The sequence below is a fragment of the Pomacea canaliculata genome, linkage group LG10 (assembly GCF_003073045.1).
Source record: "Pomacea canaliculata isolate SZHN2017 linkage group LG10, ASM307304v1, whole genome shotgun sequence".
NCBI classification, from domain to species: Eukaryota; Metazoa; Mollusca; class Gastropoda; order Architaenioglossa; family Ampullariidae; genus Pomacea; species Pomacea canaliculata.
In genome coordinates, this window is record NC_037599.1 from 19,251,868 (window position 1) to 19,264,098 (window position 12,231).

General features: G+C 42.2%; 1 protein-coding gene across 1 annotated transcript in view; it reads right to left on the reverse strand.

Annotated features, from left to right (window-relative positions):
* LOC112574072 (E3 ubiquitin-protein ligase Rnf220-like) overlaps window positions 1-11,739 on the reverse strand; it is a 39,291-nt gene extending 27,552 nt beyond the window's left edge. Inside the window, 2 exon segments of the mRNA XM_025254907.1 lie at window positions 10,150-10,228; window positions 10,231-11,739. Of these exon segments, the coding sequence (XP_025110692.1) occupies window positions 10,150-10,228; window positions 10,231-10,827 (676 nt within the window). The 5' untranslated portion in view covers window positions 10,828-11,739.
* Between the last annotated feature and the right edge of the window lie 492 nt (window positions 11,740-12,231).

The window sequence follows — 12,231 nt, forward strand, 5'->3', positions numbered from 1 at the left end:
CACGAAAATATCTGATAGTGGTATTCAATCACTAATTATTTGAAAATTCCGGCTGTCAAATCTCTACACGTAAAAATAATTGTAAAGCAAGTGAGGCCAAAACGATGAAGTGAAGGGTAACAGGCGGGTACAATGACGGGTTTATGTCTTAATTTTGTTGTTTTTGTTGTTATTGCTGTTTCTCGTTTAACGTTGACGGATGGTAGAGACTAAAATTAATGATGCTCTGTGCACTACACCTGGACACATATTTCCACTGTTATCGCCCACTTTTCAAGACTTCCAGGATAAATCTATTGGTTAGAAAATAAACATTTCGCGCTGTATCTGTAAATAAATAAACACATACCGCCCTATGTAAATAGACATACATCGAGCTATATATCAGTAAATAAGCACACATCGAGCTATACATCTGTAAATAAACATATCGTGCTATAAATATATCAGTAAATAAGCACACATCGCGCTATATATCTGTAAACAAAAACATCGTGCTATATATCTGTAAACATAGATCAGAAAAGAAAAGAGGAACGCTAGGTGGTTGATAGAGTGAACTCTGTACCGGAAGATTTAAAGCGGAAAACCATTATCTATCACAAAACTAAGCAAAGGCACAAAAATTATTTATATTTTCTATCTTCATTTATTTATAAGATATAGTCATTTATATTCCAATACACCGGGTACAAAAGTCATAATATTTTCTTTACTTCTTCATGCACTTCTACAAACGAAGTAGGCTTTCATCACATTTATGCTGGTTTCTGCTGCGGTTTCATACAGCCATTCTTAGTGCAAATGTAATTTCTTGTAATAATTTCCGCAGTTTCTCAGAGAACATTTCACGAAGCAAGCACATTAACACCGATAGAGAGAAAAAAAAAGAGAGAGAAGAGACCAACATTATGTTTCTGTACCCCTTGGACCCAGAATTATGGTCAATGCCTGATAAAGACCTTCACCCATAATTTGGCCCTCATAATGGATTTTCAAAAATTCTTTTTAATTTTTTTGATTTGCTTCATTCAGTTTCGTCCCCAGTCATCTCGCATGCTCGCCACAATGTCATCTGTTTGCTTTTGCTGTTGTTCCTTTGTTGTCGGTTCGTTAGTAGTATTTATTTTGTGCACAGAGAATGAAGCTCAGATGGAGAAGTGAGCCTTGATAATAATAATAACTTTTTGTATTGTCAGCAATATCCAACCAACGAAAACACGGACGATAACGCGGAGGCGCCATATAACCGAATAATACGTTACAAGAGTTTACTATGGCTCAGTATTTTTTTTTTATTTTAATCCTTTTTTCCCCCCTTTTCCACCCATCCCATGCCCACTCAGCCCTGGACAGACGTATTCTGTCTCAAGTAATCAAGGTTCTAAGCATCTCGGGTCACCGACTTGCCCTCGCGTCAGCTTTGAAGATACTCTTCGCCGCAGCGGCAAGGCGAGGGCAGAAGCACAGAACGAAGCTCCACGACGGGTGGAGAGGGGGGACGGGATCAACAGCATCCACACGATATTCATGTCTGCGGGCACTCGCTTTTTGATATGCTTGCCCCTTTGCTAGGACTTAGTCAAGAGGAAAATCAGGGAGAAATAGCAGTTAATAAACGTCATCCAGGAACTTCACACGAGCGTCTCAAGCTTGAGGGAGGCAGTTGTAAAGACGCTTTGCCTGTCGACGTCTCAACCGTGCAAAAAAATAAAAAAGGTGGTTGGATGGGTGGGAGGATGCTTGGCAGAGGGGTAGGAGGGGTGAAGGGAAAAGAAGTGAAAAGGGGTGGGGCTCTGTCTGGCCAAAAAGGTGAGATTGGGAAGCGGCCACAAAAAGTCACAATATTCTCTGGCGCTGCCATCAATGACTCCATTTTGCCCGGCGCGGACAGGAGGAAAACTGAAGTATGAACAAACTGACACGCTCGATGACAAATAATGAAGATAAATGACAGGAGAAGCTCCAATGTTTGTTTGATTGCAAGAAAGATGAGTCCGCGCCACCCTCGATCCTGCTCGCAGAGTCCAAGCAGGCGCGAGGCGACCTCACAAAGCCTCTCGTGTACGGCTGCCTAAAACGGCCAACAAAGGGAATTGGTGAATAGCAAACACACTTGGGCTCGCGGCCTCCTCTCGCCTGTATGAAGCCTTTTGTCAACAGCCAGGCCATAAAGCAGGAACCTAACTTTTGATACAATGAAATAGCAAACTGCTCTCGCCAGTTGCTCAGGAAAGTTCCGACCGGAAAACTTCTTTCACCAAACTTTAATTACCGCTTCGCCACAGCCAAGAGCGCGGTGGGTTTGTAGTCAATAGAAATACACGCAAATAAAGCTGGATACTAAATCATACAGCCTTCATGCGGGCATTCTGAAGCTTCGACAAGGAAATAAATAGCTTTTTCCTTTTCAGCATTCACTCCACTCTCTTCACGCCGCACCAAGTGTCTGTGACTCTGCCAGTGATCGGAAGGTCTCCCTGCTGACGTCGGGAGTCGGGGGGACCTGGGTGGGTGGGAGAGCTGGATGCCATCTTGACACCGACCAACAAAAGGCGGCCACAAGCAACCTTCAGGTGTCCAACGGAAGACGCAGGCAGGAAAGGGGTGTTTCGGGTTGGGTGAGGAAGAGCGCAGCATTTTGATTTTGAATGAAAAAAGGTAAACTAAAAAAGAGCTAAAACGAAAAAAAAAACCAAAAAACGAAAAATACGGGAAAAGGTGGGGAGATAGAACGCGTTGCAGTTTTAAGGACAACTACAGGGCAGGTTACGAACAAATTTGATGGGCGTTGGGAGCGAGTAACAGGTTCATTTGAAAGTTAAAGCGGCAACTGAAGCTGGGGGCCGACGCCATCAAGAACAACCCCCTCTTCCCGGGTAAAGTAGATTCGATGCCTCGCGCGAGGCCCAAGAAACATTCGCCCCCGTCCGCAGCAAAGCGAGGTAATGCGGACCTCGCGTCCTAATGACTGTCATACAATTTTCAGTAATCTCCCCCTTGAATACCCCAGCAAGCCCGAGCCTGGCCCGGCGACTGCTGGGTGTCATCAAGACGATGCTCGGGGCTTTGCTTTGCCGCTGATGAATCGTGAGATGATAGGCAAATACTGACGCGACTTGAGCCGTGCCGGGCAGCCCATCAAAAACCTCTGTTGTGGGGCCAGGCCTGGCTCCTTCCCTATGGCTCTGGCGGTTCGCGACCGGCCAGCCGAGGGCCGTGCGCAACAGTCAAGGTGTCACCGCGCCGTCCCATCTATTAAAACAGCAATTTCAAACAATGACAAGACAAGTGCAGCGGGGATTATGCAGGGAAAATAGCCCTGGCCTCCCTCATCTAGCTTCATGATGGGGGGAAGGGACGGGTGGGTTGCCACAATGCCAATAATAAGTGCCAAGAGAAGTTTGCGAACAAGTTGTCTTTCCGGCAGCGGTTGGGATCAGCGAGGGAAGAGGGCTGGAAGGTTTTATCTGACCGGGAGATCTCCGGCACGAGGGTTCAGATCCGCCAAACGTCGCTTACCCAATCAGGTCTTCCCGTCGGCTTTGATCTTCCGCCTTGTGTTGCTATCTGCTGACACATCACCGCCAGTGTCATACTACTAACCCGCCCAAAGCGACAGCCTCATGTTTCATAACTTCAAAAACTTTCCTTTTTCGATCGCTGCGATGAGAAACCATAAGCGAAGCCAATAAGGCGGCTAAGCCCATTTCAGCCACAGTGTTTAGAGTTGCATGCACCATCACCAAGTTATCTGTAACTCTTGAAGACTCGGGATCAAGAGCTATCAGAAGAAAGACGAGTTCAATATGGCGTCAAATAAATAAATAAATGAATAGTGCAATGGAATTCTGGCTACTGAATCGGAAACAGTCATTAAAGTCAGAAAAATGGCGCTGCTAATTCTTAGCTCTGTGCATCAAGATTACAAGATATTCAGATGTCTTCGACTACAGCAGGTGGAACTTCCTGCTTACGATGCTAACCTCTGCCGAACCCTGACCTCTGCATATTTCTGGAGCCAAGATGCCACAGTGTCCAGACTTAAAGCGAAGGAGTATCGAGGGGACACTGGAGCGACACGAGGCGGAACCACCCGGGGTATGGGGACTTGGGATGAACATAATGACGAAACATGATCGTGCGCGCATGCTGAAATTTCAGAAAATAAAAACACTGGTCTGTTACATGCAACCGCTGATTATCAGTGGGGACCTGGTATTTTGTTCCCCTGCAGGCATCTTTTTGCATTTGTAAACATAAAAAACATAATTATCGCTCTTCGTGTTGGGTGTCATATCACACGCAGATGCAAAATATCTGTCTGCGATCATATTCCGACTGACAGGCCCAAAGAACAGCATCTGCTGTATTTTTCATCCCCTTTAACTCAAAGCAAAGAAATATATTACTGGTATGCATGTTAACTTACATGGTCCCGGTTCTCCCTAGGCTAAACGTTTGACTACGTAAGCATACCTATGTATAATCCTAATGTTTATCGATATGTTTGTTTACTTGTTGTTGGGTTATTTTGGGGGGTGGAGGTATTATTTCAAGAACCGAAAAGCGGAGTAGGTGGGTGGTAGGGAATTTCAAATATTAATAAGAAAATTCTCCCAGATTTTGGGAATATCTTCTTGTACTTAGCTTTACACGATCATCAGAAACATTTTTCGCTCCATTAGACCTTTAACAAGCGGCCCAAGAACGATATCTACACATTCATCGTTTACCCCTGCAGGGTACCACGTCTACACCACATCACCGGCGTTGAAACGACCACCTACTGATTTGAATATCCACTTAACACCAACTCTTCAAAGACTAGACATTCTCTTTCATTAGACAGATGTTCTTTTATATAAAAAAAAAGTTAGAAAATATCTCACGATATATACTAAGCCTTAGCTTGCAACTGACTGTATAAGTAACAAAATTGTGTGTATATATCCTATATATAACAATAGTGTGTGTGTGAGAGAGAAAAGAGTCTCTCACTTTGCAAATATCTACAAGATAAAAGCTTTAAGCTGACTGTCATGAGAGATCGTATGTCATTTTTCCATTCACAAAAATATTCGTAAGGCACATTCACTGTATAAAATTTATGTACTTTTTTATGTGTTGGGAGAAGAAAGATGCAAATGCTCGTGTTACCCAGCCTGGATTAGGCTATTTAAATTACTCGTTTAATATCAAGTTACACAAGACGGCAAAATGGGAGATAGTTCCATTCGTTATAATAAGTATCGGCGAGAATGGCGGAGAGGAAACAGACCAAGACCAGAACATTTACACGCTGAGGGACTTGAGGCATGTCGAAACCCGATACTGCCGAAATGTAAACAAAACCAGTTATTCCGCTCCACAATCTTTTCCATTCAAGGAAAAAAAATCAGGTCTCATACATTTTATGTATTAGCACAAACTAAGTAGTGATGAACAGAACGGAAAGTTGGGAGGAGGTGAGGGTGGGTGGGGAGTTGTTGTGGGCCACTCGATGCACTGCAATCAAAACATCGTTTTCTCTTCTTTTTTGTATCGCTTCAGTCGTTCATAACTCGACTCGCCCATTCTTGTTCTCGTATTCATCGACATAACCCTAGTTCTGGGCCCTCCATACTGCAAGAAGGCGGGGAGTAGGTTTAGGGTGGGCAACATCTTGACAGACGTGTGCACCTGCTTATGAGATGTCTGCACCATCTCACATCTGTGGTTATTCGTAGAAAATGTTATGACAAGACTCATCCACCCTCACCCTCTCTGTGCGTGCGAGCGCGGACACTCACCTGTCTAAAAGAACGCAGGAATAACAACTCTTGTATTCATAAAGACCAACATCATGGAGTATTTTGTAAAAAAACAAAAACACCCCAAAAAAGGCAAAATACAGTTTCAACTCTTTCAGTCACGATCACACAAATGTGCGAAAGTGAGGTGGCGACATAAAGAGGGTATATGATCCACAGCTGAGGGCAACACTGGTGGCGGGTGTCATCCGTTCTGCCGTAAAGTGTGACGAGAGGAGGGGCTGGCGAAATAACGAGGTTACAAACACGAATGAGCTTATTTTGTAGCTCTTAGGTGAACATCTTATAAATAAGACTACGAGAACTGCTACCTTACCTAGCCCTTTATCTTGCCTGACATGATTCAAAGACGAAAAAGAAGAAAAAAGACTATAAACTTCGTTAACAGTGCATAAGAGCGAGGAAACTTAAGGGGCTCAAAATAATTATGACAAAAAAAATTTTCAGACTCTAAAAGAATGGGCTACTGGGGTACCAAAAAAATATCGCCACTGATTTATATATTGTAACAAGTTTTACAACTCTACAAAACTTGACAAATCACTCTTCTGTCATAAACCACTTTACATCAAGCAGACCAATCTCTCTCTTTCAGTTTAAAAGCTCAAGTGTACAACGCACTTGAGCCACATTTCACAACTCTTAAATAAAAACTACAGGAAATAGTGTGAAAACGGTGATATGAACAGTCAAATAAATTATTAGAAGAATAAAAGTGCTAGCGTCGCATTTTCGATTTAAAGTCAGATTAAATTATCTTTTAAAAGGAATGACCCATGAATTTCCTGGCAAAATAATATTATTTTAAAAAACTGACAATATAATTTTTAAACTTCTTGAATTGCAAAATACACAAGAAAATGACTTTTCAAAAGTTATGTGCTTCCCTTAAATATACTTTTAAAGACTACTTCTACACATCGACCATACGATATTATATATCTCTAAGGAGATACCAAAAAAAGAGAGAGGAAGAAAAGGGCAATGTATTTTACATCAAGCACTAAGCCGACTAAGGCAACATTTCAGAAAAACAGGCGGTGATAGAACAGCATGCCCAAGACGAGACCCGAACCTCAAACAGCAGCACTGCTTCTCAACGTATAGGAGACAAGCGTCAGCAAGAGGAGAGAAGGGGAAGGAGAGAGGCTGTAAGCTGGCCTCGTTATCAATTTCCGATAATTCCTGGTGTTGATTAGAACACTCAAAAACTCTCAGGATCCCCTAGTCACAAACGAGCAGTCTCGCTAAGAAAAATCCCAAAACGTCTCAAACTGTTCCCGCTTCCACCCCACCGCATGCCCACCCTTAAGGAGCAACGTGAATACCGCACGTGTGTGTGAGGCCACCCGCTGTTTGTCGCCACAGCCGACTATCCCGTGTTAGGAGTGTAACGGCAGCGACTGACCATCTCCAGAAAACACAGCTACAGCACAGTCTCACTCTTTAGAACCGACCATGTCTGATTCCTGAAGTCCCTCCCTCCCCTGTTCCCGTGGGGCACCAACACAACTGTTAGTTTGACAGGAATTTGTTTCTATTTACCGCCGATTTCAACCAAACAAGAAATCACTGACAGTCAGGTGAACTTGTGTCACTTCCAGTGAGTGTGTCCTGAGACGGGATCTGAACCCACGACCTTTCGAGTCTCCTGTTTTTAGTGAAGCGCTTTACCAACGCGCAACCAAAGCAAACTTGCCATTTCTCTCATTATGAGGACAACAAAAGCTAAAGCTAAAGCGCTACCGCCCCGTCTTGCGGCGCAGACAGCCATTAACTGCCCAATCCTACCAGCCATACACACCACAAAACACTTGAAAGGATTATTCATAGTTGTCCATAACACTTGAGTATCCTTTCAAGCGCGTTGCTCAAAAAATGCTTAAAAAGTCACAATTCAGACTTTTTCCGACAATTCCAGCTTGGTCATCATTCCAGAACTTTCAAAATACCACAAGTGTGTACATACTCATCTGTATTAGACGCGATGGTAATCGCAACAAATACTGTGAATAAAAATATTACTCTTTTAGAAAAGACAGAACAGGTTCATATTATTTAAGCACACAGCATTTACATACACTTATGATGATGCCATCTCCAGTATTTCACAATTAGTGATTATTTTAAACCAATAAATGTATGATACATTATCTTTATATTAACTGTCCAAGCCTAACACAGTCAACAGTCAAAACAAAAATTGTTATGAGGTTTACTTCAAACTGTAATAATTTAGTAATATACATTAGTGAAAATGTTTGCCTCTGTGACAAAGGCAATGCCAATGTTTTGGATCATCAATATTTTTCAGATATCAGCAAACTAAGGTGGGAATAGGGATAAAACCGTGACAATTTACATTATACTGGTTTGTTACAAATGAGAAAAATGTTTATATAGTTAACTATATTAAATATATATGGTTTTTATATGACCCACTTCTAGCAAAAGATTTCATTTAGAAGTATGTGAATGTGTGGTGTGTAAACATCATAAAGACTTAAAATCTCATTTTATAAACTGCAAAGTAGATTGACTCTTCCTTTAAATTGTGTAAGAAAACATTGCAAGAGAAAAACTCTTCTTAATTAAATTAATAACCTGATCTTCAACAAAGTAAAATTTTTGGTCTGTGGCCTAATACATGAGACACATATCACCATTTTACAATCCACATGGGATATATTGTAAGGCTTTACTCTTCAATGCTGCAGAAACAGGAAGCCCCATCATGACAGGGTAAAAATCTATATTTATTTGATTGAAAATGTTTGTGGAATAGAAGTAACAGTCCTGTTTACACAGATATAGATGAAACATCAATATGTGTGTGTGCACTTCATTTGTTTCAATTATGACTTAAAAACTAATTTGTTTTTCTACAGTAGAGGAACTACCTCTTTGCTCAAAGGAACTTATACAAATTAATCATATATGCATGCATACTTACATACAGGGTTTTCATTATATGATTACTTGATTTTAATTAAACACAAAAAAGATCTTAACTAAATCAGTGATATTTCTTAGTGTCCTTCTAGGTATATTAAGTGAAAAAAAAAATTATCATTTAGTAGCCTAAATTCTCCCATAGAATTATTTCAATCTCATACAGTTAGTACTTTCTCAGATTAAACACTGGTCTGAGGATCTTTTGATGAAAATTTAAGACTTAAATGCTGACACCTCAGGAAACGATTCACGATATTTAATTTTATACTGTCTTCTACATTGTATCCTCAAAATTAGATGCTTGAGGATGCTAAACTCAATATGATGGTTTCTTATTGTTAGCATCCACCACTAAATAAACAGTCATCATCAAAAGTACTTCAGTTCAGATTTTTAGCTACATTAAAATGACTTCAAAACTTTGTAGTGACATGTTTTTTTAATGTGTGTAGGTGTGTTAACACATTGAGCCTATACCATGACTGTAGTTGCCAGGCAACCTTTGGATACTCCATGTCAACGCAACAGCAGTTATAATTATGTAATTAGTTGTGTTTATTGGGTTAATAATTCAAGACACATTTATTCATATTTTAAAACACATTACTTTTATACTATGTTTGAAGGGTTGCATGGATTTAGAAATCTATAGTAAACCTAACAAGACATATGATGTAATTGTACTTAGAATTTGTAACATTAACATTTATATTTTATCATTTATATTTTCAGTGAGGTTCTGGCATGACTCAGCTCACAAACTTGGATTTAAAAAGCAATGAGGTTAAGGGGTTATGTCTCAAAGTTTTGTATGCATCCTAATCTACTGCTAGTTTACTAAATATTTGCTACATGCACATTGGAGTACTCTTAAAACACCCAATTAACAGAAATCTATCTCCCTGAAATTAACCCTCTTGTGTCATTCTGTTCTCTCTCTCGTTTACTTGCATATAGTCAGTGTATCAGCTTATTGAAAAGTGCCAATGACGCAAAACATTGCATTCCTTCACAAGGATATTAGATAAATAAAATCAGCAAACTATGTGAACCAAATCACAATCATCTAGATCAGATGCATATATCACCACACCACCACCACCACCAACACCAAACAGATAAAGAAAGTGTTTGATAAGATTACTAACTAGTGTAATATACATTAATTTGTTCACTAGGGAAATGTGTTCACATTTTTATAGCAACCTAAAGCCCTGCCATTTCCTTTGTTACAAAAGAAATGGGTGACAGTTATATACCTACTTTCTCATTTTATTTAAAAAAAAAAAGAAAGAAATGTGCCTCTCTTCTAATAATATTTGACATGGTATGTAAGGTCACTGCTTAGGTGGTTAAGCATTTTAAGATCGAAAATACTCACTTCTCAAACTCCGCCCTTCAGAATCGGGTGTTCCTCGATCATAAGAGTCGCCGGCATCAGAATGGATCTCCGAGTTGGTATCGCCCCAGTGGAACTGATGCTAGAGGGCCGTTCCTCTTTGATCGTTGGTGACAGACTCCTCCGGGAACCCTCTCCGTCTTTGTCACCATAGTTCTGGTCCCTGCCGTCTGCAGAGCTGAAGGTAGAGGTACAGGACACATCCTCCAGTTTGGGTTTCTTGGCAGGGGTGAACGCTGAATGATATGCCTCCACACCTTCATGAGGTCCTCCAAGAGGGCGAAAAGCACCACTACCTGGGCCGATGAGACCGATGGTCCGCTCCAAATTGGGCCGGACAAAAGGTGGCATGGGTGCATATATCGGTGACGAGAAGGGATCGCCTGGTCTGTAAACAAAGCCAGCGGTGCTGAAAGGTGGCGGGGGTATACCATCCTTATCCAGGGACTGGCCCGAAAACGGGTGCGGTGGTCCGGGTAGCCGTGAGACATCGCGTCCCTCTGCTGTGGAAGCTAGCACCATCAATGCCGGCGACGACAGTGGGTTAGGTACAAACGACGAATTCTCCATCCCTGCTGCTCCAGCAGCTGAGGGGGCAAAGAAAGGTTTAGGCCAAAAATTAAAACGAAACATGGTCAAGTGTGTCAGATCTATACTCATTTCTGTAATCCAGAAGACAATACCATACGAGATCACAACAGCCTGCTATGTCTCAAAAGGTGGGAGGTGCCTGCGATCGCACCGAACTCCAGTCTCAAAAAAAAAAAATCAAAACAAAACAGATGGTAATTATTCAAGTTGCCAACAAAAAGATGCAATTCATCAGGGGGTGTTAAACAGTTTTAACAGCCCCGTCGCAAGACAGGCATTTGGAAAGAATCGCGGTGCTTTTCACGGCTCTGTCACACGGAATACTCCATGTCAGTGTCGCTGGTATTCTGTGAATGAAAGTCTAATCTGTCCCTCATGCGACAACCGCCTCGAGTACTCTACAGCTCGCGATAACGACAACTACTCCGGCGCTTCGCAGCCAGGCAGCAGATGGCAGGCCAAGCTTTCCGGCGACTGCGCAGCCAGCGACAAGCGATCCACATGGGACTCCTACCCCAACTACGCCACTCCAACCTCACGACACCTTTTCTTTGCACAAGACACTGCCGCCCAACTTTGACTGACAGCCCCGACCCGCCATATTCAATGAGCTCCCATAAAAGGAAACGGCTCGCTGACGTCGACTCCGCGACGAAAGATGGGAGAGTTTCCCCGGCTCTTGTTTTTCCGCCCGCCACCGCTGGCAATCGTTTGGAGGTCAGGTATTAAGATTAAACTTTACACCAACGCTCGCGCCTGCGATTCTGAAAATAATACCCAGACATAAATCTACTATGACATACGCGCTGATCTGCCTCTGTCGAGTAATATTCTCCGGTTCAAAGGCACAGATGGAGGCCGATTTTTGAGAGCTCTAGCTGTTCTGCTTTATGCACAAAGCACCATAACAGCCGGACAGTTCGCAGACGACACCCCGTGCAATTCGACATAAAAAGCGAGGCAAACAAAGCGAAGGATGAGAAAAATAAAGGTGGAGCGGTCGAGATAAAAGATAGATCGATGCTTTACATCTTATTTGATAGCAAAGAAATCATCGATGGCAGGAAAAATCAGTGGATAGATAAGTTGATACTCACTTGCTACTACCGCGCACTGAGGATTACCCAGCAGCCTCGTTTTGACCCCGGGATTCCCCCTGACTAATCGCAGCGAGGCTTTCAGCGGAAGCGAGATCGACCGAGCCAGGGCTTGACCTGGTTTTGTTTGCGGGCGGGCAAGTACCGAAAAAACCGTCTGCTGGGAGGTTGGTGTAGTGCTTATGGCATGTACGTTGTTTGTAAATGCTAATGCAGCAAAAGAACTTGTAAGTGTAGCAGGTGAAATACTATAAATATTAATAATATTCGTGCTGACAGAAGGTGTGTTTGGCTTGTTGTCAACACATGTTCCTGTTGTTTATAAGTTTATAAATAGCTACATCAGCTTTGCCGACGTGGCTCGCATAGCACTCCA